Below are 26735 nucleotides of genomic sequence, written 5' to 3'. Positions count from 1 at the left end.
CGGCGGCCTCCTGGATGAATACTTCTCCTACGCCCACCCCGCGTGCCAACACGCTGTCAGCCGTGATAAAGCGTCAGTATTTGATACCCTGGGAATGAGAACGGGCTGAGGAGAACTACGGTGCCGGTGTGAAAACACAAAAGACCCTCTCTAGAGCCAGTGTTTGCTTTGTCCGTTCTGTATATAAACGGCTCATTCTAAGGTGATTATACACTAAAGAAAACATACTCATTAAAATTATATTACATTTCTGCCAAAAGAACCCCCAAATCATTACACACTGGTCTTTTAAGACTTCTAAAAAATGTGACACTGTCTGTAAATGTTTCATCTTTTCCCACAACCCAACAAAAGAACGGAGTGGCCTCTCTGTGTAATCTTAATGAAGGATAACCCCGGAGGCAGGAAATAAGAGCATTAGTTTGGATGTAAAAGTGACCTCCATATGAACAGCCATGCACTCAGCTGTCAGATGGCAGCTTGTGGATTTTTAAGGCAACAATCCCAGCGTCAGATTTCTCTGTTTTATTGACACGAATCATTAACTATCTCATCTCAGATACAACACATGTCCAGCAAAGCGCAAAAAGAGTGAAAAGCTTTTGTCCTCTGCAAGGGTATACATTTAAACAGCATTATCCTTCACTAGCAGGTGGGGGGGAAACATGACATGAGACAGGATTATCCTCTATATAAAAAAACTCTCCCTACTACAGGCGCATGATGTGAATTGAAGATAGGAGGACCGGGTTCCCAGGATACATTACTCGATACATTCTGTTTTCTTTTTTTTTTTTGTTCAGAGCGATGTGAGCTAGATAGATTCATCCCACGCAGTCCAAATAAACAAATACAGAGAGGCATAACCGGTGCCAACAGTTACAGTGGTACGAGAACATTTGAAAAATAGAATGATTGCAAAGAAAAATAAACAAAACAAGAACTAAGTAGAAAGAAGCAGGGAAAAAAAGTAAAGATCTTTGCAAATCCTCAAATCCCAAAGGTATTCTACCTCCCTCCCCCTCCCTCCCTCCCTCCCCCCCCCCCCCCCCCCCCACCCTCCCTCCTTTTTTTATAGTATCATACAGCAAAAGACATTCAGAAGAGCAGACCGGAGTGATAGAAAACACTCATGCAAAGAAAGCCTTTTTCACACATAGTCACTAACACGGGAAAATCATCTCAAACAACAGCGCTGTCAACAGTCAGTGCCTTCAGGTCTTTTAGTGGATGTTCTTATTGTTTGCTGTTTCTCTACAGACTTTTGATTTGCTACTGTACTTGATAAAAACGATATGACACCCATTAGGCTATCAGGTCTTCTGACTAGACTGACCTCCCCCTTTTCTGCCTGTCCATGGGACACTGGGGATCCAACAGTTTATTACACAACAGTCTTTGTTTCAGGACCCCCATTGACCAAAAGAAAAGTTCAGCTGGGAGGATTTCTACAGAAGAACCGGAGCCACAGGAATGAGCTTCCATAATATAAAAAAAAAGGCGTGATGTATTTTTTCTTTTTGGCATCTGTTCATATTCTTTTAAATCTGATGTATTAGTCTACTTTTACAATCATTTTCTACGCGGCAAACAATTAAAGAGTTTCATTCCAAAATAAAATACCTCTAACAAAATGATGGTCTACTATGGGTAAAAGTTATATTAAGACCTTTTATTTACAAAACTGTTTTATGAACAATCATCTGCGATATTAACTGATAAAGCTTTTTTTTCTGTAACAAATATATCACATTTTGGAATGAAACCCTTCAACTTTAGATTTTTTTTTTATGCACATTCAATCCACTTTGCATTCAGTGTTGATGCAGTCTCTCAGTAAATTTGATATTATAAATAGAATGGTCTTGCCATAGTCTTTTCTTTCGCAGATATATTTTTGTATATAGGGAGATCTCTACACAGACAATATGTATTTATGTATGTAATCCATTTTCTGTGGTTACAGTTCTTCTGAGCGGATCACGTGGAACAGTGTGACATTGTAGAGGACCTGATGGCCATTGTTCCACGCGTAGAGGGCTCGGTCTCGCGGGTTGTAGTCCAGCATGGAGATATGTGAGTACTTATTCTGGAAGGCAATGTCGATGTACTCGTAGGTAGAGGAGTTGGTGGAGTAGGCGTAGTACACCTTGGTGCCTCCCGAGTAGCCATTGGTGACGTAGAGCGTTCCGCAGATCATAAAAGACTCGCCGGCGCTCCTTTTGGGGTGGTTGGTGGTCCAGCTCTTGACGATCTGCAGCGTGTTGGGGTTCAGCTTGCTGAGGACAATGTTGCCGGCGTTCTGGTTGGTGGCGTAGACTGCCCACAGGCCCCCTTCGTCCACCATCAGGTCAATGTCGGAGTGGCCACCCCAGGCGTAGTGATATGCGTTGTTGAAGCCGGCATAGTCGAGCTGCCGGGACTTGCTGATGGAGGAGGTGCGGAAGTCGAACTTGATGATGACGTGGCTCTGGAATTTGTTGAAGTAGATGGAGCCGTTGTAGACCACCTGACCCGTTCCCGACCAGGGGTGGGGCAGCCGGTGGGACGTGAAGTTGTCTGACGTCATAAAGTCCTGCATCGACTTGTACTCCCGCACGAAGCGGTTGTTGTGGTAACCATCCATGTACCAGACCTACAACATCATGACGAGAAAGAAGAATTAGCATCAAACGCAGCAGCCTTCAACCAGTCCTCATCATTCATCAGTGTGCCGAGAATATCTGACTCTTCTATGCAGATCACACAGAATAAATCGCATCACACCCTCAACAAGCATCCCAATTAAGTCATAGCGCTGAGACTTCCTCAAGGAGCAGACCAAACTGAGATTCGGCAGCTTCTGAATACAAACAGTCAGCGTGACAGCCGCAGGGTGGCAGGAGCTGGGCCCCCGCAGGGAGAACGCCCATCATTCCAGATAAAAGGCCCGTCTCAGCGACTTGGACCCGGCTTTCTTGCTGGCCCCCGCGGTGGTGGGCAGGGAGCTCCTACTCCGGAACTCGTGGCTCAAACACTTCCTTAGTCTCACAGGGACTGAGGCACCTGAAGCCCTTCCTCTACCTGCTTCCATGAGCTGCTGTGATTGACTTAAAAAATGATTCATATCAAGGAAGCAGGTCTCCAAGGGCCCAGGAAAAAAACCCCAAGGTATGGAAACAAAGAGATAAAAAGAAATGGAGCAGAACTGTCTGCTCCCGTCAATTACTCTCACTCTTCTTTTTCTGCCCTTTGATAACGCAGCACATCTTTCATGTGTTCTGTTCAAAATGTATTCGTTTCTACAAAAAAAAGTTGCCTTTACAGTATGCTAAATATAATCTCAGTCAGCAGAATCTCCTAAAATATACACATTATACAGCCTGTGTTGTCATGACGATTAGCCTTCAGGAAGCACAGCTACTGTACTGTATGCTGCTGGTCCTTCTAAAGTTTGTATCCCCTTTCCTCCCATGTGACATTGAGAGTTCCGTCTCTTATTAATGTGTCACATAAAGTCGGTGCATAAAGAACATGTAGCCGACAAATAAATAATTTATTTCAAGCTGGTACAGCGTTAAGACCCCATAGATTTATCCCCGGCATTTCATTTTTATGTGTTTTAGTAATGAAAGCGGACCCATTTATTGAGCCAACAGAGGCCCCGCTCTGCAATCAGAGGCAATCAGCTGATAAAAGCACAGCGACCAATTAACACCAACTGTTATTAAAATTCACAGCAAGAATTGACCTTCACCTACGATCAAGGCCGAACTCTTACTTTACAGTCAGGGCAACTATTTGTGTTGCACATCTTCAGGGACGTGTCTCTTCAGCATTAAATGTTTACAGCCGGTGTGATTGTATTCATGTTCTCAATGTACGCATTTCAAATATTGTGGGACTAATATTGTTTTCATTAAAGCTTAATCTGTAGATTATCATCAGCCCAAAAAAAGGCCAAATTCAAATTGGTTGTGTTGTTTGACCAACAGTTTAAAACCCAATTATAATCCGTTTACTATCAAACTGTAGAATACTAAGAAAATATCTGAAAATATTTACAACAGAGAAGGTGAAACCAGTGATTTTTGCTTTAAAAATGAATGAATCAAAATGTTGCAGATTACCTTTCTCTGATCATTTCAGCTCTCAAACGTTGCTATGTTTATTTGTGTATGTGTGGCATGGACAGTGGAAACAGTTGAGGAATTATGAATTGTTTATGTGACTTTTTGTATCTTACAAATTCTGTTAACTGTAAACACTAAGTGTTCAAATCAACGCTGAAAAAAATCACTGTTTTCGTCTGCACATGCACTAGCAGGGTCAAATTAGGAGATTACGGAAAGCAAAGCCAAACATTGAGGATGACAACACACCAGATTATGTCGTTGTCTGCTTTTGGATTTTTAAATTTTGAAAGTGCCTTCCCTGTATAAACTAGCATAAGTAGCAGTTGAGGATTAACCAACAGCCTTAAGGTGGAACATTACATTTAGACATTTGTAATTTTATTTTTGTAATTGATGTTTTCTTATTGACAATATGTCAGTATTGGAGTGCCTTAACTGTTATAGTAAGAATTATGACGAATGAGCCACTGTTGAATGAGCTATAAACTCACAGCTCATAGCTCATTCATAAAAGCTATACATTTTTTTAGCATAGTTCTGGTTGTGCTTATGCTTCAGTGTTTGGCCTTAGTTTATAATTTCATCATATTTATATGAAAATAACAAAGCTGCATATTTTGTTTGTACTAATGACTGTAGAAGAGCTATTCTTTCAGTTCAGATTTGTCAATGAAGAAGTGTTTATGTTCTTTATGTAAGCCACACTTTTGTTAAGGCAAACATTTAACTTATTTTTGCCAAATAAATGAAAAGCATGTTGAAATCAGAACATGACTTCCTCTCTGTAACATAAATGTACCGAACCAAACCGAAAACCGTGACCCCAAAACCGTGATATGAACCGAACCGTGATTTTTGTGAACCGTTCCAACCCTATTCATGATACGTATCGCCAACACATAGCCCCGCCTTAAACCTGCATTCATTGATTTGTTTGGCCACTGGGAGCAATTTTTGCATAAAGTGTATTTCACTTTACAAAGCTGATATGGCAAACCTAACTGCTTCTTATTTATACACCCAGCAGACAACACGAGCAGTGGAATCATGTTTCTGCCCACTATTCCCTCTCCTTCCTCCTCTTTCCTCTTAAGCCGCTAAATGTTCACCTATAGTCGTTAACTTTGTCTGCTGTTTGGTGCAGGTTAGGTAGTGTGGGCTGTAAAGCCAAAACAATGATCTGAAAGACAGTAAAGTGCTCCGTACAGCTGAGAGAAATTTTTTGAACAACTTTGTTGATACCTTACGTTGAGAAAATGAACATTTTTCTACAAAACTTACAATACCAGTTGATAACAACGCATTATGCCGGTATTTTGTAGCACTGTAGCAACGTGTCCACAGATGGAAGTTGGACAGTACTGTGTGTACAGAAGTGCTCATAAACAGTATATTATTACAGCTCTTTGACTGTTGATGCACGGAGCAGCCATCTTTGATTTTGAGGTCGGAGTTGCAGTTTGAAATTTCGACTGGGAATACTGAAACTCCCACTTCCCAGTTCAAATGGAACGCACCATTAATACTTCATTCATTCATAATTCTCTCTCTCTGTCACTCCTTCCACTTCTTACCGATTATGGGCCTTCACTTAACTACATTTTGCAACGATCTCCATCCACCAATCATGTCACTGTTGTGAAACTTTAAATCTGTTCTCCTCTTTGCTGCTGTCGGCTGTCATTTTAGGCAATATCGTTGCCCCCCCATCCACCTCCAGTCCTATTCTACTCACCAGCTCACCACCCCCTTAAAATATGATGTCAGGATGGAGTCTAATCGCCAAATACTATTCACATTTCTCATCCTGTTGTGCAAATGTCAATAGAAATATTTGTATATTCTAATGATAATGTTGTCTAAACACAAGCAGCCACTCAAAAACGTTGCCTGAACAAAACGAAAGACTCAAATTGCAAAAATTATGATTTAAATCAGAAGCTGTCTGATCAAAACATAATCTGAGCCAGACAGTCCGATGCCCGGCAGTACATTCAACATCACATTAGGAGGTCACTCCCATCCATGCTGTGTGACTGTGTGCAGCGGTACATACCCGAGTATCTCCTTCAGGTGCCAGAGGGTCGGTCATCCAGGAGCCGAACCTGGATCCGGACGTCTTGATGGTGATGGGATCGCTGATGCCCGTCAGCTTGCCACATGCTGCATGGGAAACAAGTGAGATGGGAACATCTAGAGCAACACCCGTTCGGGTATTTACCTCAAAATCTATTACAAGGGATTCACTTTCATTCACTTTAAATCCAGACGAGTTTGCCTGCAGATGGAGGGAGTCGACGTCCAGCTTGTTATTTTCTCTTTGTACTGTACACGAGGTGCTTATTATTCAGTTCACACATGCTAATGCCTGTTTTACTCTCTCTGTGTGGATGTGTGAGAGGAACAGGGAATAAGAGAGGGAGAGCCTCTGTGTATTCTGCTCCAGTGTGCTGCTTGTAAGCTGCTGGAGTGTTAATTAGTGTTGATTGAGGTGTTAATGTGAATTTGACAAAACTAACACTGGGTCCTGTGTCCCTCCCTGACTGGTCAGACTGATGTGCCCTTTCTAATGAGGACATGCGCCAAATAACAATACCTCCAAACACCGCTGCAGCCCATCCGTTCCTTTAGATATCGGCAGTTTTTCAAGGCAAAAGTCAATTAGATGGTTTCTATGAGTTCATTTTATCCCACGAATGAAATGAGTCGTTCTCATATGCTAATTTAAAAAGTGGGACTGTGACAGTGGCTCACTTAAGGTTTTCATTAACATCTTTCTCTGTGAAGCGTTGCATCCATTAACCCCGAACTAGAACGCTCATCATCCCTCTCTTGGCCTGAGAGGTGCTAAATTCCAAATTCAGAGCATATCTATGACTGAGGAATCGCCTCCACACGGCTCTCAACATGGCAACTCTGCTGACAGAGCTAACTGTGACTATGTTTACATGCACAAAATATTCAGTTTTTGGCGCTTATTCTGAAAAGACAATGTTCCTACTAGGGATGCTAGTTTTGAAAATTGTTCTTAACCGACAACCGACCCTCGTTAACTGATTATTAACCACTAACCGACAAGATTTGTGCCTCACATGCAGCTGCAGTGTATGATCACAACAGACGGTCCTCGGTTCACCGTCCAGGAGCGTTAACTTAGCAGCTACGATGCTGCGTGTAGTGTCGCGGACATGCAGCCACTTTCCCAGTAAAAGTCTCCACCGCACATTTAGTTTAGTTTAGCAGGTTGTCATCTGTGTGTCTGCATCTCCTCCGCTCAAGCGAGCTATAGACGGGAGCCAACTTCCTGTACCTGTAACGCCGGCTCAGACTCTCTTAAGGTGGACCAGCTTTTCTCCTTAAAGTGATGAGTTTTTCTCCGCTTTTTAATTAATTATTAACATTTCTTTTAACTGTTTTAACCGATAGCGTTAATCGGTTAAAATGCTTAATATTGGTTAACGGTTAAACGGTTAATTATTAATATCCCTAGTTCCTACCAAGCTGTTTACGTGGCGAATGAAAATTAATATTCCACTAATATTCCTGTTTACAAGCAGCCGTGCATACTCCGATTAATGTAACCGGGGGCAGACATGTTCGACCGCGCAAACAAAGCCTCCCTCTTTCATTCCTTCATCCACCTTCTTGAAAAGGTCGGCGTTGCGATATTTGCGTATACAAAAACCTGTTGATATCCAAGAATTTCATAATGTTTAAGGCTACATCCACATGAAATGCCGTTTTAAAGCGAAAACCTCCATCCAGACAAGCGTTTTAGGGCCATTACAGAATTGATCTCCGCCTGAAAACGCATATGACGAGACCATTCACCTACACTGGGCATGCGTGTGGATAGGTTACTTCCGGAAAACGTTTGCGTGATAGGGCTGTGATGAATCAGGGAAAGACGAGTCATGACCGATGGGACCCAATAGAGGAGCGAACGTGGGTGTCTGCAACATTGTTTTTAAAGGTCTCCGTAGCAAAAATTTAATGTTTTTAAAACAAAAAACATATTAGTGTGGATGTATCCTAAAAGCAGATGAGTTGTGGGCTTTTGTTTTGGGCATGCATCTCTGCAAACTGTGGGCTAGTTCATTATGCTTCCGTGATGACGCCGTTGGTCAGGACACCGTTATCTACGGTAACCATCGTATGAGCGCAGTGCAGAGCGGCGGCGCTAGCTAATCGCGCGGCCCAGCTACTTAAAGACAGAACACAGAAGCTCAGATTACAACACACTCAGAGCGACTTCACTCTCTGCTCAGGTAGACATTACTCCTCTATATCTTTACATAGACAATAGTTGTTTGCTGCTATATTAATGCTCTGAATTTGGAATTTATTGTTGTGAAAAGTAATTTTACTTTGAAGTCACACAATCCATGTTTCATTTTTGTTTCCTCTGCTCGTCTCATTCTGTTCTCTGTGTCACTCCATCGTCTCATCTGGTCAAATTTCTTTCCCTTACATAATAAAACTGTGTATAATGACTGTTTGTGTGTCTCTATGTGCAACATATGTCGTGCCTGTGAGTGTGTTTGGGCATCACACCTCAGTGGTGGGCTGAGAGACAAACACATGGTCACATGAGCAGCATCTACTATTTCCAGTGGGGGGTTGAGTCCCTTACGTAACCCTCAGTGGGATTAGAGACCGCAGTCATACATTGGCTATTGATTTATTTATTTCTTTTCTCTAATCATGCCCTCTATCTTTAGATGACACTATACTGCAGGCTGCTGGGGGGCCCGCTGATGGATCTGCATTCTGGAGATGCACACAGGGTCTAATCCCCTTTTGGCCTGAATTTGCCGGAGCCGAGGCCGAGGGCAGAGCAAATGGAAAACCTAATGGGAACTGAACCAGCCTTTACCCCCAAATGTGAGGATTTACATATAAAATGAACACTCTTTTTCTGAGGAGTATTTGTTTTTAAAGGACCATTTCAGTTCATTTCAATGTGGGTCTTACTTTTGTAGTTTTCTATATGGCTATTGGCTATGATAGCATTGTACTCACTGAAGTACTTGGTGAGATCTGGGAACGGGGCAACAATGTTGTCATGGCAACGCCAAAGTCCGGTAAGAAACAGGAGTGGTCAGACAGCTTGTACACCTGATTATCTAAACCACTTTATTTGGAGGTAAACCCGAAAGTGAGCGCACCCAAAATATTGAATGTAGGGCTGCAAATAACGATTATAATTAATTAAATAATTGAATTGATTAATCTTTCAATAATGTTCTTGATTAATTGATTCTTCGTTTTGTCTGTAAAATGTCAGAAAATAATGGAAAAACAGCCCAAGGTGACGTATTTAGACGTCTCAGTTTGTCCGACCAACTTTCCAAAAAGATATTAAGAAAAGAAATAAATTGGGAGTGCTGCATTGGGTCAGGAAACTCGCTGTGGGTAATGTTGAAGAAAAAACAGGTACTCTTCAAGGATGAGGGAAGTAGTCAAATATCAGTAAAAAACAGTGAGTGTCCAGCTTACTTTGAAAGGAGGTCCTCGGTATAGGATGGCAGTCTGGAAAACATCCAAGGCACTCTGATGGTGAATTTAAAATCCTTCATGAAGGCATCGATGACAACGCGTTTCAACTCAACAAGTCTTCATGAGGGTGTGTAGACTGCCAGCCTCTACCGACGACTTCCTTTCAAAGTAAACTGGACAGTCACTGTTTTTTATTGTTGCATTCAGTTTACTCTGCTGTGTGACAAAGAAAAACATCAGACCTCATATCTGAGAAGCTGGAACCAGCAAATGTTAAAAATTGACAAAAACAATGAGTTGATAATTAAAATAGTGGCCAATTATTTTTAGATTATCTACAAATCAATTAATTGACTGATGTTTAGCAGCTCTGGTAGATAGTAATCACCTATTGCACACAAAACACTGTCTGTCGATCCAATACCCATACTACCATACTAAGTAGTAGCCTACGCCAGAAAAAGATTTAGTATGTCCTAATACATAGTAGGTCAAATGCAGTATGCCAAAAATACCAGGATGTCCTACTACATCACATTTTGCAGTATGCAAGCCAGCATGCTTTTCTGGCTATTCTGACCCACAATCCTCTTCTGCGCAGTGGATATATGAGCAAGAGGGTCAAAGTTCAGGGCGCAATGTTATGACATTTTGGTTTGGAAACTTTCTTCTCTTATTTCACGAAAAAAGTTCACCGAAACGTGTTTCTGAGAACATTTGAGGCGAGAAATAAGCCGTGCAGTTGCTGAATCTGTCTTTATTTTAGATCAACAATGTTTATTTTAAATGATTCTCGTGAGTTTCCCGAGGTGGCGAATTGCGTCGGACGCCTGTGATTTGCACAAAGTAGACTAGCCCTCAACTTTATTCAAATAAGGAGCGGGCGTCGTGACGCTCCGTTTCTCGAATCGCACCACCACGCTACCAGAATGCATTGCACGGCTGCTTACATAGACAATGAATGGGAAGCGTGGAAAGGACGGAGCCTGTGGACATGTACCATCAGTTATATTTAGTCATTCATATTTAATGTTATAGAAAAATAGTTTTCATGGGTTTTAAAACCTTAACATCTGACTAGTGATGTTTCCATGTTCCCAGATCTCAGCAGTTAAAAAGGAGCAATAGCCAAAAGTACAAATATTCATCAAAATAAACCAATTCTTCTTTAATAAAGATGAGGGAGAGGGGAAATGAATTAATAAGAGAAACGTCGAGGTTGTTTGTAAAGAGAGAAATATTGATTGTGTGGCAGGTGAACGTGGCTGTAACATTATGGCCTGTAACTGTGTTCTCCACAGAGGAAATGGAAGGTGAGAACAATGGCTGCAGAGCAGGTAGCAGACGGCTTTATGTGCTGCTATGACTTTCCTGCTCCATTCGTCAGGGTTTCGTTGTGAAGGGACTGGATTTGCCTGAAGCTCTCTGTGCCTCCACATTGCTGGGCCACGACACCGGGTGATTTATTTATTTGATTATTGCCCAGCAAGCTGGCATGTCCCCTTGATCGATGGCCATTGTGTCCCAGCTGCCGCCGGTCTGTTAGTCTCTCTGGCACAAAACAGCTTGAAGGACAGCTCTGCAGGGACCCTAGTTACTCTCTTTCACTTTCCCTGCTCGCCTTCACTTTATCACTCTTTCTCCTTCCCCCTCACCACCTCCTATCAATTTGTCCTGTCGCTGTATCTATTATTCAATACTCAAATTTCTCCTGCCCTCTTTATTTTTTCTTTTTTTCCCCCTCTGTTGTTGATGTGCTGATGCAAATTTGTTTAGTGACCTTCGCAAGTTTGATCTCAATAACGGGAGTGTATTTGTGTGCACTATGCATGAGTGCCTCTGCAATGGTGTGAAGATGAAAGGAAGAGCCACCCTCTGTTCTGCCTGAGCCAGTCCCTCGCTGGGTGACCTCGCCTTTATCTCGTCTGATCTCACACAAACACACACTGGAGTATCTCCCGCAGTTCCCCGCTCTCCTATCTTTGGCAGGCTGACCGCAGATGTGAGCGGCGGCATGTGCATCGAACTGCGAGCGAAAACACGGACAAGACTCTCGCTCCAGTCCGGTGGGTAGTGTCAGCAGATGTGGCCAGTAAACAAAATAACTGCATGTGCGTAGATAAAGAGAAATAATGACAGAAGAAGGAACTGGGGAGCTGAGATTAGCTGTCTGCCTTTTCTACTCTACATGTTCAATTTAAATACAATCTCTGTGTCTCCACTAGCTGTCCAAAATGAACAGTAGGCTTTGTAACCAAAAGTTTTTTTTCCCAATTTCATTCTGTCATCTTGCGCTGTGAATAATTTGAAACAGGGACACAATATACCCGTGATGTGCGCCGTGTAAGTGTCTCTGCTCTTGTAATAAATCTTAGTCACTGTAGTGTGGGTGTGCATCTATTAGCACTGTGGGCTGTGACAGAGGTGTGAAGAGACTGAGACAGAGGCTAAAAGCAAAGATAAGACTGTGATAGGAACTCTCTGTCTGTCTGCAGCTCTTTTCCTCTGCATGCTGTCCATTGCAGTGTGTTTGTGTTTGTGTATGTACCTGTGAAACATCTCATGCTTAATCATGTATTTAAACATCCCACCTATTTCATCACAGGAAGCCAGTTTTGCAGGACGCTGCTATACATTCATGGGGGTTCGCAAATTTCGTTGTAATGTATTTAAGGCTGTCAAAATTGAACCCGATAACGCGTTAACGCAAATGCGTTTTAACGCAATTAATTTCTTTAGTTTCTAGCATTAACACAACTTTAAATTCTTAGGTTGTAGCGGGCTCAATTGTAAAGCTAAAGTGAAGATACTGGTATCATGTGAAACACGTGAATCCATCGGTACCAACCATGTCATACTGGCTTGAGGAGATTAAATAACGCTCCAAACTTGCACAAAATTTTGGCGAGGAAAAACTGTCATGTCCATTTTCAAAGGGGTCCCTTGACCTCTGACCTCCAGATCAGTGAATGTAAATGGGTTCTATGGGTACCCACGAGTCTCCCCTTTACAGGCATGCCCACTTTATGATATTCACATGCAGTTTGGGGCAAGTCATAGTCAAGTCAGCACACTGACACACTGACAGCTGTTGTTGCCTGTTGGGCTGCAGTTTACCATGTTATGATTTGTGCATATTTTTTATGCTTTTTCATGCTGAATGACTTATTTCCAAAAAACTCATGAGCACATCTCTGGTAAACAGCAGATTTAAAGTGGTGCATTTGTGTGATTCTTTGTGGAGAAACTCAGCTTTACAGATCAGTCGATTAAATCAACTAATCGATTAGTCGACAAAATCGTATCAGTGTTAGTCGACTAAGAATTTCTTTCCTCAAGGACAACCATATAAAAATTCCCAAATATTCAATTTACAATGACATAAAATAGAAAAGCAGCACATCCTCAACTTGAGGGGCTGGAACCCAGAAAATATTTGGCTTTTTGGTCAATTAATGACTTAACATTGTTATTGATTTTCTGACAACCGACCAACGGTTTCTTTGCAGGAAAAAGTACAGAACTGGATGTAATTCCAGTTCTATGAGTACACGTGTGGCCCTGTAATGGACTTGACTTTCGGTTTGCTTTGACTGTGTAAGAGTATACCAATATCAAAGTCCGTTAGAGGGCGAGCACGTTCAAAATACAACCATACAGTCAGTAAATAGAGATCATGTTCTATGTGTAATATGCATTTGAGTGCTAGAGCATCAGCCACACATAATGTTCCTGTGATGTTCTGAGTCGTGTGAATGTGCCTGAGGATCTCTGTCTGGCCACTCACAACATACTACATATCAGTGGGAGTGTTGGTGCATGCACATGTTTGCAGCAAAGTGTGTGCCAAAAGCTTTCTGTGCCTACCTAATTTTTGCATGCATGCTCGGAGTCTCTCCTCAAGATTTGACACTCTGTTGTGGAGCTCCTCGTAGTCATAGGCCCCCATCTCCTCCTGAAGTTCGTTTAGAACTGACGTCAGATTCTGGACCTCCTCCTTAAACTGCAATACCAATTTGGCATCGGCTTTGTACTCCTCCAACACTGGTATCAACGGTCTAAGCTCCTCCATTTTCGCTTTTATGGCCTGAAAGGATTAGAATAAGCTCGGTTGAGTGTCATGCGCGACAAAAGGAGACTGTCCATAAAAGAAAATTAAAAAACACCTGTCTGAACCTGACTACTCTGTCTCTACTCTGCCTCTTCACTGACATGATGACCCCCTGTCTGTGTCCGTGTTCAGTGTTTGTGTGTGAACAGCTGTGTGTTTGTCTGTGCAGGTGTGTGTCTGAGTAAACAAACCCGGGATATACGCTCCGCCCGCTGGACGAGCAGAGCAGGTGGCTCCGTCCCCGGCAGTGACCAGCCGCTAAAAAGCAAGCCCTCGGTACACCGACAACAATTGGGAAAGCTCTTTATTGGTCATCATCGTTTAAAATGCAACATCGTATTAAGGGTTACATGCTTTTACATGTCACACACAACAAAGTGTCTCGAATTTTACGTGTATAGTTTTACGTATAGATTTGTTGAGTAACCAAATATGCATAGACAAAAGCCAAAATAAAAATAAAATGAATAACAGCAATTATTAATAATAATAATAATAATAATAATAATAATAATAATAATAATAATAATAATAATAATAAATGTATTTACGTTTGAAAAAAGCTTTTAAATGGAAAACTTTGACAGCAGTAACATGCAGGAAGAGATCAGTGGTGGGTTGGTTTGGGAGAAGGGTGGGGTTTCTTAGTCTTAATGGTGCTAAAGGTAAATTAACTGTTTGACGCCCAAATGCTCTCAGTACTGTGGCCCAGTTCAGGGGAATCTGGAATTGACCTGCCTCTTCTTCCCTGTGGCTCTCTTTACTTGTCTTAAAGTTAGCCCTGCAAGCAAGAAAATGACAGACTGTTGACAGGGGCTAGAGCTTGCTAACCTGGCTAACAAGACACACAAACAAACGCACACACACTTAGTATTATGCACTTGAGAAGTGTTACAGAAAAATTGCACACATGCACTGAATGTGGTTGCATGAGGTGAGCATGCATCGGTGATCACACAAATGTATCGGTGCAGGTTAGATGAAGCGTGCTAAAGGTAAGAATGCAGGTAAACTGAAACAATACATTTGTGTGAGTGATTGCAAGGAAGGCTGGGTATCGATCCTCAAGGCTTCGTTGGTACCGTCTGAAATATGTTTGTCACAGAAAGTATTTAAAAGTATTTTGCCATTAAATGTCTCGTCAAGTCTTGTTTACTTGTTCTTTGATTTTGAAAGTTCTAGTACGGCTGCTTGTGTTTAAACAACATTTAGCACTTCTATTGTTAAATGGAGAGCTGGAACAATTAGTCGATTATTCATTAGTCAATCTGCAGCAAAATAATCGTCAACTATTTTGAAAATTGGTTGATCGAAAACAAACAAAATTGCCCGAAAATGATTCAATTCCAGCTCCTTCATTTTTGGAGATTTGCTGCTTTTCTCTGACTTGGACTGTAGGTCGTATAAACCAGGTAATCTGCTGATGTCACCTTGAGCTTTAAGACATTACCTGTGATTAAATGTTTCACTATTTTAACAGCCAAACAGTTAATCAGTGAATCGAGACAATAATCTGCATATTGATAATGGAAAAAGATCAATGATACCCCACCCTACATGCAAAATATTTATTCAAAATAGCTTTATTTTATTTTGATGGGACAGTAAACCCTTTAAGAAAAAAAGGGTTTAGTGTCTACTCGTTAATCAGATCAGATTAAGGATGTGTGTCCCATGTGCAGATATCTTGGTGGTACATTATCTGCTCAGTGTGATAAACATAAATCTCATTATTTCCAAGATGATTTAAGATTCCATTACATGGCTTCATAAAGTGTGTGTGAAATAAGGATATGAATTTTTGCAGCAGGTTTTATGTATCCAATTATTGAACCTCTTTGGTTATGCATGCGTTATGGATTTCTTGGTATGGTGGTTCAGTTAGTTCTGAAAAATCTCCACAGTGGGAACACACAAACACAGAATGGGTACGGCTGTGTGGGATGGGCTACAGGGCAGCGGTGACAGGATGGCGGGCGGGTAGGTGGCTAGAGATCTGCTCCGTACCTTGTATTGCTTGGCGATGTTCTGCTTGTGGTTCTCCTCCACCTGCCTGAACTTGGTCTCCAGACCACGGAGCTGGACCTCCATCTTCTCCACATACTGCAGGTCCCTCTGGGTTCGCTGGTCCAGGACCTGGATGGACTGGGTCATGTTCTGGACCTGAGGTGCCAGATGGACACATTGGACTGAGTCGTGAAATAAATCTCTATTTATTACAGTCTAATTAGAGTGATGAGCACGAGATGCAGAGAAAACGCAACAGACTGTCAATATGCTGTTTTGGCTTGGCTCTCTGCTCGCAGTGACTCACAAACTCTGACATCAGGCCAACTAGTCAGGGGCCTCAGACACATGGGGAAGTGTAGAATGCATACTGTTAAGACATTTGGTTTCTCCAAAACTGTTGCGGTCCAGAAACTCCAGAAACTTGGCACATCTTCTATCTATACAGGAGAGATCTGTTGATGTCTGTATTTGTTGTGTGGATCAGTTCATACACCGTTCGTAGCTATGCCTACGAAAAGTAATGCACTGTAACCTGTATATAACCCACGAAATCAATACGATGCATGTAATCATGAACCAGGAAGTATTAGGAGCGGCCAACGCCACATAGGGAGGAGGTCGGTATGGATGGGTGAATCAAAAAACACAGGCCTTTCGCCAAGGAGACCGGTGTTCGTGTCCACGGTCATTTGATTTTCCTTTCACAAACGGATATTAAAAAACAAACAATTTGTGGTTATTTGATTTTGTTTTAAAATACAAAATTAATATTGAAATACAAGAAGTTTTTCTTCATCAGGGTCAAAAAGGGATCAACTTAACTTAAAAAAAACGGGTTGATTTTCATTTTCTATTTCTTAAAACAAAAAAATAAAATTACAAAGTAAGAGCGTGCATGAGGACGGTGCTGTGACATGTCTTCTTCCCTGAGACACACTCTTATTGTTTCAAAAAACTACATACCGATCCATGTCCATCACCTTCAGTTACACAACAGCACCGTGCTTCTTTTTCTCTCATACATTTGTAAATGGCAACATCCGGTCGCAGAATATGAAAAAACAGGGCGTTTTTTCGTTTCTGTCTTCTAGTGATTTTATTTTTTGTTTTTAGAAATAGAAAAACGGGTTGATTTTCATTTTCTAAGTTTAGTTCATCCCTTTTTTACCCCGATAAAGAAAAAATGCCTTGTATTTCAATATTCATTTTTGTATTTTAAAACGAAAATCAAATAACCACTCATTTTTTGTTTTTTAATATCCGTTTGTGAAAGGAAAATCGAATGACCAAAAGATACATGGACCGTCCAAGTTGATTTATTTGTCGAATAACTTAAATTACGCCACTTCCGGAGTTATTTTAACCTAAACTACGATCTTTTCCTAAACCTGAATAAGTAGTTTGGTTGCCTTAACCGATCCAAGTTCTTTCCTGTGAAGACAGAAATTTATTTTGAAAAGACTGGAGGGGAAATTGACATGTGTCAATTTCCCCTCCAGTCTTTCCGTAGGAAAACGCATGAAAAATTAGGAATAACTTTTGGTAAGATATCATACAAACCGCTGTATGAGGATACGTTTCTACTCTACATTATTTAGGGATTAACTCCATTTTTGGAATAAAAGTATTTTTCATAAATGTGCTTAAATGTTCCTTTAGTGTGTAGTAATGGGGTAGCCTTAGCTTCCAGTCTGTGTGTATGGAGCCGGGTTGCATCATTAGATGTGTAGCTTTGGCTGTGTGCCCATGATGCATGTTGGGTTTCCAGGGAGCTCATTAGAGCATGATTCCTATTCTTGTCCAACAGGAAGACCACAAACATGTGTGTGTGTCTTTGTGTGTGAAGTACTGCAGGTAAAAGCAGTAAAGGTGGTCACTCTGGGTATTGTGTCACTGTGCCTGGCTGCCATGGTGACGCGTTGCTGAGGAGTTAAACAGTAATTACCTTCTCTAACAGCTGCCTCAGTTGTTTTGTGCGGGCATCCCGTGAACACATGGACTGCTGTGGCGCCACCACAGTGCAGACACACCTTCCCTCACTATCCTGGGCCGAACTGTACACCTGCCACGACTCCTCTGGGTTCGCTGGCAACACCTGAGAACAAAGGAGTGGATGAGTAGAAGAAAAGGGCAGTTGCAGGAGGAGAGGGGAGCAGAAAGAGACAAAAGGGTATCACAAAAACACATCCTCACGTTGAAATTACAAAGGTCATTTTGCTGCTATATTTGCCCATTAAGTGTATTGTGCCTGTGTGATGCCAAAGCCGCATTGCATTAGGACCATCACCACAAACCACCAGGCTCCACCCGTTTTGCACCATCATACAGTGTATAAAGCCACAGGAAGGAGAGGTGCAGCCAATCAAGACAGCCATTCTTCAGTGGGCTGGCTGTGTGGAAGTGTAACGTGCACGACGTCACAAAGAGGTTGTTTTTTTATCTCTGAGAGAGAGAGAGAGAGAGAGTAACCTGCTGATCAGAAGAGTGAGTGACTTTGAAAAAGATATTCATCGCTGCATCAGCGCTAAAAAAAAGAAGAAATTGTGCTGATTGAGTCAATTAGTGAGAAGGAGTGACTTCACAAAATCCAAAAGGAGCCGCTGACAGTCAGCTGCACTGCTTTCTACCAAAGGATGTGCTGACAAGACAAAGACAATCACTATCAAGCACCTGCCGTCATATCTCAGTGTGCATCTGTACTACTCTGTTCCACCAGTCACTGACAACACATTAACATAACATCTCACAAGTCCTGTCTCAAAATCATGAAACAGACATCCAGGATAACTGAATGAATATCAGAGCACTGCTCTTTTTGTTTTCACTATTTATCTATTTCTTTGCCTTCAACATCTATTGTTCTAAATTCCAGAGCAAACCTCCACTTGACAGAGAGCTCCCATTCTTGTCCTGGCACAGAGGCAGCTCACAATGTGCCAGCAGGCTGACAGAGACACAAAGAGACGCTTCTTCTTCTTCACTCTATGACAGTATACCTTCCTTGGCTTTGAACGCCTCTCTCATTCACACAGGCTGGGAAAGGAAGAATGAGGACTCCCGCTGTTTCACACGGTGGGGGAAATTATTCTCATGTCAATTGACTTTCTCTTATTTCTATCAATATACCAGAGAAAAAGAACCGAGCGACAACTTTCCACTTAGTGCAGGATCCTCGTGTCCTGTGTCCGGAGACAGCAGCCCAGAGACATCTGGAGCATCTGGAGCAGCTGGAGCAGCATCAGAAGCATCACACATCAGGAGGATCTGAGATCTCTGATGCCTCTCCAAGTCCTCTTTACTTTTGCATGCGCCTTCCGAGCACATCACGTTGACAGAATCTCTCCTCTCGTGAACCAAAGCGCACGCATGTTGCCTATCTTTGGATTCAACATTCATTCAGAAAAACTAAATAGCCCCAACCAGCCTGCAGGAAATGTGCTAAAGTCGCGCACTTACTCCCGTGCTCCGGTCCGGGTAGCCTCCCTGCGCCGCGGTGAGCTTGGTGGTGTTGAGCCCCACCAGAGAGGGGAGGGTCTGCGACATCCAGTTGGTGATCATCGCCATGGTGCTGAGCACGACGCCGATCTTCAGCAGAGGAACAGACATCTCTGCGCTGCTTGGACCTTTCTTTTTTTTTTTTTTTTTTTATAATTTAAGCCGTCTTCATTCTACAGACTCCGGGGAGAAACAAGGGAGGCGAGTCATGATGCCCAGTGCAGCTTGCTGGTTCACCCGGGACTCCGGCTCGGCGGGTCGTTTTTTGGACATCTCCAACGAAGACCTGGCGGCGGTGGAGACACGAGCTGGACGGAAGACTCGGGACGGAGACGGAAACTGCAACACTTGCTCCAGAGGAAGGAGGAGAAGAAGAAGAAGAAGAAGAAGAGAAAGCCTGCTGGAGACGTGTTGTGTGATAGCTCCTGTGCCCGCGTTGTCCCGCTCACTGCTGCCTCCTCTCCGGTTCTCCGGTACTATCTGGTTGACGCCCGACGGTCCGCCTCCTGCCTCGCTGCGCTGTGATGAAGTGCCACTGACTACACGCACGGGCTGCTCCGAATGGATGAGAGGAGGAAGGAGGAGGAAAGAGGAGGTACTACGGATCCATCTACTCCGCCAGACGCAATGATGTCAGCCAGGTTGGGCTCTGTCCGTGCTAATCTGTGGGATGGCGCCTGATTCGCCTGATTCGCCCACAGCTGGCCGACACCGACCGTCCCCAGAGGGAATGACAATGAGCAGTGCGGCTGAGGTCGGCCGACACTGATGCTGATGGATTATTTATAGCGGACAGTGACAGGGACATTTCTGTCTCCACTGCCCCAAAAGGACAGGAGGCTCTCTGTGAGAGAGGCGCGCCTGCTCCGGACCGTGCATGGTAATAAAAGCTCCTTCTAACTCAAACTATTCAAGTTCACATGGCAAAAATAGGCAAAATTCTTATGCAGAATGTCGCATTTCACTGCCAGAGGGCTTTAAGGACTCTGGGTCTGTTTTAGTGATGGGACACTGGATGATGCCTCCAGCTCCAACAGAGGGCGAGCTGTTGATTCGTGTGACTCTGGCGCCATCGTGTAGCTGATTTTGGCGTTGCTGGAACCAAAAGGGAAGTGCTTTTAAAATGCAAAGAAATATGTACAAAATATGCAAAAAACATCTATTTAAAAATCCAATGCTCAGTATTAAAAAGAAAACTTGTCAATTTCCATTGACTTTGCATTATATAGATGCCATGTTTACGCACTGAATGCATGGTTATTAGACTCCAAACATTGTGTGTGCATTATTATGAAGTGCAGCTAAATGGTGCTTATTTTCTTTAGATTGATATCTCTCAGAAATGACAAATAATTCATTCAGGCCTATAGGCTAATGATCCAGACGACGGCCTAAATTGCAGCACTGCATGATGCATGAGGTCCCCAGAATAGCACGAGTGGCTCTGTGTCCACAGCTATTTCTGTCAGCTCCATAATGCATTTTTCTGGTAAACTGAAAGATGGAGGCAAAGTTTGCACCCACTGCACCTCCATCTCTCTCCTCTCTTATCTCTCCCACTCCTTTATGACCTTTGAGGTGAGAGCTCACAGTAGTGATGGCTCCACAGATTACTGGGGAACATCTGCGGGGGGGTCAGCTCACCGCTGTGCACTGCTGTCCAGAGTCCAGTCTGGTCTCCTGTAATATGGTGCAGTTCAGCGGCCTCTAATGACAGAGCTTTCAAAGGGGTGCAGCTTCACAGGTGTGGATCAGTTTTAATGGAGGTGAAACAAATGATCAAACGCTTGGGTCCCACCTCTGATGTAAAGTTAACACAGCAGCATCAGGAGGAACGCCACAGGTGCTCTGATGAAAGAAGCTTGACTCAATGAAAAAAAATCAATTAATCAATCATCAGCCGACTAGTAATCAAGAGTGATTCAAAGAGAGATTTTCCAATTAAAACCACTCATTAGAATTAGAAAACACTTATTGCGGAGGGATTGATGTATACTTCAGTATACAAGATCTCAAATGTGCAAACATAATAATAATAATAAGCATGCTTGCAGCCTGATATAAAAGCCCTGCATCAATAAGATTGGAGATAAGAGTGGTGTTGATCACATTATGGGAACTTTAAGAGAATGTAGCTGGAGTTGTGCTGTTTACTGAAGGTGTGACTTCAAAGTTATTTTCAATAAAGGCCACAAATTATGGTTTAAAAGAGGCCTTTTCCCCTTTCCTTTAGAGTGTTATATAGTTTTTTGTGCATGTAAAATGTCCGCAAAGTTACAAAGCCCAAAGTCCACGCCAAAGGGAGTTACCCCAGAAACACTGCTCCTCAACTGCCGGAAACGCCTCGCTTAAAGTCCCCCCCTTTCCTTCCGTAACGTGATGATGTCACCAAGTGACACATTTGCATACAACACATTCTCACTCCCAACTTGTCAAATACCGTCGCTTGGTCAGCGCCCCTCGGCCTCAGAGACCGACCCATGGGGTACCCCTCTTGCGTTATTTTTGGACGGACCGGGGACGGCGTGTCAATAAACGCTCCTCACATGCATAGTGTTCTTTCAAAATAAACTTCCATTTTCACAGGAAGTTAGGTTTAGGCAACACAACCACTTAGGTAGGGTTAGGAAACCATTGAGGTTAACGTTAACTTCACTGAATAGCGACTAACAATACCTACGAGTCACATGACTAAAGACTGACGTGACAAAATAAGTCAACGTTACTTTTGTTTGCAGCTAGTTTGGCACGCCCTCAAACAAAGCTAGTTAGAGCGGAGCTGGAGCAGAGTCTGAAGAGTTTGGTTGGGTTGATCAATCCCAACAGTGTTTCAGATAGGGTGAAAAGAGGTGATGCAGCACAGCCGGTATGAGAAAAATAAAGCTTTTTTTTTAGTATAGGTATGCACCTGAACATAAGCATAATAGGTCCTCTTTAAGGGAGGTGAAAGGTGGTAATGTGCCTGGTGGGACAAACAAGCAGGCTCATCTTTAAAATATAATGCAATATAAAAGCTCCATGAAGGTGGTATTCTGACTGAGCTATTGTGCTCTACTGCATTATAGCGAACAGGTGTTTAGACTGTATATATACAGTAGGAGAACCACATTGACACACTCGGTATCCAATGTTATAAATGCTCACACAGTAGCGAAAAATCACATTTCCAGCCTGCAAGTGAACTCCAAAATGCACCGTATCTCCACCTACTCCTCTTCTGCTAGCTTTCTTTCTCTCTTTCTCTCTCTCTCTCTCTCTCTCTCCCCACTTGCCTCGTCGCTCCACCAACCATACTGAATAATAAATAGCTTCAACCCCAGCTGCCACGCGTATTGCAATTCAGCTCAACTCCATCTCAGTTTCTCACATAAAAAAAACGGATTGATTCTTCTGCTTTCACACATTAAAAATCCTAAACTGTTTCAAAAACGTTCCCTTGCTGGAGCCCTGTAGACGTGTCTGCAAAGTAGATTTAGTTGTTTCATGTGAATTAGAAGCTATTTTTTATTAATGTAAAAAAAAGAAAAGAAATCTTCATTGTGCAATCTAAAACCTTAACGTGCAGGTGTTAACCTTTGCATGCTGCTTGTTTGAGCTCTGGGGGTTGCAGGGTGTCAAAGGGGCGGCTGCAGCAGTGCCATCTGTGTTTGTCAGGTGTCTGTGAGATGCTTCAGGATGTGGGCCTGAAGCCATGGGCGAGCCTCTAGGTGAGGAACAGATGCCGCTCTCTGGCTGCTTGCTATTCTTCTCTATGTGAACACCGAGCAGTAGCCTTCTTCAGCGGAGGGGATGGAGGCGAATAAACGCGGGCGGAATTAAAGAGGAGAGCGTGCTACTAATCAGGCGCCACCACGCTCCCCTCGGCCAGATGTTAAGAAAAGAGGCACAGCTGCACCCACGCTGTCTGAAACTGTGTGAGACTTTTGAAGCAAGTGGTCATTAAGAGAGCGTCATTGTTCAGCATCAAAAGGTCGAGGCCGTGCTGCACGAAAGGCTTTTTTTCCCTCATGAGTAATCTGGCAAAAAAAGAGGGCTCTCTATCTCTCTGGATACACCTCTCACTTTTATATCTTCAAACAGAGATGAGATGTGGAGAGGCCTGGCCTTCCCACAGTGTAGGTTTCTATAGCAGGGCTGTATAAATAGAGCCTGTCAGTGTCTCTGGTGTTTCTGTTCTCCTGGAAGGGAGCAGACAGGCGAGGCTGTGGACTTCTATCGACTTACCTTCAAGCAGATGACACGCACTCTCAGGCCATCAGAGAAACACTGTCACAGTAACGCGGGGGCCTCTGACCCTCACCGTGCACAGGACCCCAACCCGCCTGTCACCAAACGCGAAGTGAAACACACTCTCTTTTCCTCCCACCTCTGGCTGTCTGATGGCTTCCATCAATCAGTGCAAATAACCCCATTGTTCCATCGTGTCAGCATTTCTGTGTCCAGCTCACATTACAGGCTTATACACATTTGACGCTTCGATGTAGGGAGATAAGAATGGCACCAGTAATATGGAATTCCACATGAATGCTGTTGCTCTAAATAAAAAAAGTCCCGCTCTCAGCACGCTGACATTTCTCATGCTGAAATCAATCGCTGGCATATTTGTGTCAAGTAAAATATGACATCAATATTGTTCTAACACATTTGTTATCAGGGCCAGCAGGGTCTGCAGCAGCCTACTTCCAACACATTTTATTGAGTTTGTCACTTGGAGTATATTACAGGAACAGAGATTAATTTATTGATAGTACCTCTGTGGCACTTTTTTTTTTTTAGTCTCCAATTACCAACCACAATTGGATTCCCACAAGGGTGAAGCTCATGAAATATGACTCTCTGTTCAAGCATGGGCAATTAAATCGTCAAATTCTTCAATCCACAGTGGCAGGGCCTGGTGATAAATAAATCCACTCCCTCGCTCTCTCTCCCACAACATTATTCTGTCTGGGAGAATTTATAAAGGCAACAGTTTAATGCAACACTAACTATTATATGCATTTCTGCAAAACAGAGAGCAGGAAGTAATGACTAGTTTAGAATCACAGAGATGCATTTTATTGACCAGTAAATGTGTTTACTGGGTGGCTTTACATTGTTGGACTAAATGTTCCTTCCCCCCCCTCTCACACATGCAGGCAAACAGTAAGTCACACTGTGGTCAGTGAGCATGCTCCAAACACCTTCTCTGAGACACTGCATCTGGTTGTGGAGACCAGATTTCAGAGCATCATTCAACAATGGCCTTTTTTAGAGGCAACACATTGTCTCCGAGCAGCCCTGTAGTTGATCAATCTGACCATTTGCTAATGAGAGAATTGACCCATCATGCAATGATCCCCCCCCCCCCCCCCCTGTATATGTGGCCGGGCGGTGGGGGGGTACTGGATACTGACTGGGCTCTGCTGGATCTGATCCGCGCCCGTCAAGCACAATGTATTCACATCATGTAATCCCAGCCGGTAATCTGTCTAAGCGGCGGTAGAGGGCTAATTCACTGGGCTCTTAACGCGAGCTAACCGGCTCTAATCTCTCGGTGGATCTGAAACCAATTAACCGCTGGGTGTTTGTTCGATTTTTAATAGAGGGAAAATGGCGTTAAAAACCTACTTGGGTGAGTTCTGTGCCCATGAAGATGAGGAGAATCAGAGTGAGGAGCTTGCTCGCAGGCTGCATCTCTTTCCTCCGGTGTGTGTGTGGACCAGCGGTCTCACATGCAGATCCGGTCCCTCTTCGTCCTGTCCCCCCGCTCAGCGGTGCTGTCCTCCCGGCTCTCTGTCGCGGTGGAGGCGCTTCGCTTCTCTCTGTTTCTCTGTGATTCTGGTTTGATCCCTCAGCAGCCCAGTGGCACACAGCGACAGATCTGCTTCACGGAATCGTCTCTGTGCATATTCATCTCATATCTGGAGCCGATCTGTCTCTCCTCGGTGCCTCTCCCTCCTCCGATCTGGTCGTGGCCGCTCTTATGTCTCTCTGCGTCGGACTGGGATGAACATTGGGCTGGAGACGCGCGCACACGCTGTCTGTCGGATGGACTCGGCAGCTATAAACCTTCACTCTGATATTGCCAAAAGTTTACCTCCCCGCCTCAAGCTGCCGTGTGAAGCTCTGGATGGAAAAAATGAGGGTGACGGAGCTGTCCATGGTGCTGAGAGCGGAAGTTACATCGCAGAGAGAGGGAGATTTAAACTGGCAGGAGGACAGCAGGGAGACAGCTCTCCAACAGGATCTGATGGTAGATAGTCCATCAGAAACTGTTGACTAATCAACATTTAGACATATAACAACTGATTCAACACGACAATAGACCCATGACAAATCTAATGGGGCTTATTAGGTACTAGAAAATGCTGCAATATATCACTTTCTCTTGTTCTGGAGTCATCTAATATGCATCTGGGGGAAAAAAATCCTTAATAATAATACAAATAATACATTTATTTACATTTACATTCCTTATCCTCAGTAGTAACAAAAACATGTTCAGGGTCCGACGTTGTTATTTTGAGGGCTTGGAGTTGTTTTTAGTTGACAAGAGTGTTAAAATCAGTACTAGTGGAAGAAGTATTGAGATCTTCTTAAGTACAAAAATATAAGCAACAAAATTAAATAATCAAAAGCATTAAAAGGTGACAGAATGGCTCCTCTATATTACATCAGGGTTTTTTGGGGGGGCCAGGGAACCCTTACAGTAGGGATGTTAATAATTAACCGTTTAACCGTTAGCCAACATTAAGCATTGTAACCGATTAATGCTATCGGTTAAAACGGTTAAAAGAAATGTTAATAATGAATTCAAAAGCTGAGCGGCTCAGAGGAGCGGCTTGTCACTTTAAGAAGAAAAGCTGGTCCACCTTAACAGTCCACCTTAAGAGGCGGAGCCGGAGTTGCAGGATACAGGAAGTCAGCTCAGTCTCTGGTTCTCTTGAGCGGAGCGGAGGAGTTGTAGTTTAGTAGCATTTATTCACCGACAAATAAAGTGTCCACACACTGCTACACCTACGATCACAGCTAGAACGCCACCAACAACCTCACACTCACCGCCAACACACACACACGGTCTGTTGGGAACTCACTAAAGTTACTCAGACTACGTGTGCGGCGGCGAGCACGAAGCCTCCAGCAATGCTAGAGCTGCTAACGTAGCACAAACACACACACTGTTTGTTGGACACTTGCTAAAGTTACACCGGGCAGACACACAGCTGACAACCTGCTAAACTAAACTAAATGTGCGGTGGAGACTTTTACTGGGAAAGTGGCTGCATGTGACTGCATGACACTACACGCAGCATCGTAGCTGCTAAGTTAACGCTCCCGGACGGTGAACTGGAGACTCCCGTCAACCAATATCTGTTGTGCTCCTGCAGCTGGTACGAGACACAAATCTTGTCGGTTAACGGTTAATAATCGGTTAACGAGGGTTGGTTATCGGTTAAGAACGTTTTTCAAAATGAGCATCCCTACCTTACAGGTAAGAAACTTTTCCAAGGACCACCTCATAATAG

The 26735-nt window shown here is 43.3% G+C and overlaps 1 protein-coding gene and 1 long non-coding RNA gene across 3 annotated transcripts in view; one reads left to right on the top strand and one right to left on the bottom strand.

Moving 5' to 3' along the window:
• Positions 1-510: 510 nt before the first annotated feature.
• On the bottom strand, positions 511-25390 carry LOC119478228 (noelin). Of its 2 annotated transcripts, none has more exons than XM_037752803.1 (6): positions 24838-25390; positions 17681-17830; positions 15733-15888; positions 13482-13701; positions 6172-6278; positions 511-2635 (listed from the first exon to the last, which is right to left on the bottom strand). In XM_037752803.1, the coding sequence occupies exons 1-6, from the start codon at positions 24901-24903 to the stop codon at positions 1961-1963; spliced, it is 1374 nt and encodes a 457-aa protein (XP_037608731.1). In that variant the 5' UTR covers positions 24904-25390; the 3' UTR covers positions 511-1960. The 2 variants fall into 2 exon arrangements, with proteins under 2 accessions (XP_037608731.1, XP_037608730.1); XM_037752802.1 differs by lacking the exon at positions 24838-25390 and adding an exon at positions 19192-19779.
• The window catches only part of LOC119478229, an 18579-nt gene continuing 11817 nt past the window's right edge, over positions 19974-26735 (top strand). Inside the window, exon 1 of the long non-coding RNA XR_005204406.1 lies at positions 19974-20110. This is a non-coding gene — a long non-coding RNA (uncharacterized LOC119478229). The remainder of the gene's footprint in view (positions 20111-26735) is intronic.

Source organism: Sebastes umbrosus, chromosome 19 (assembly GCF_015220745.1).
Source record: "Sebastes umbrosus isolate fSebUmb1 chromosome 19, fSebUmb1.pri, whole genome shotgun sequence".
In the NCBI taxonomy this organism is placed as follows: domain Eukaryota; kingdom Metazoa; phylum Chordata; class Actinopteri; order Perciformes; family Sebastidae; genus Sebastes; species Sebastes umbrosus.
This window is presented reverse-complemented; position numbering and strand designations above follow the sequence as displayed.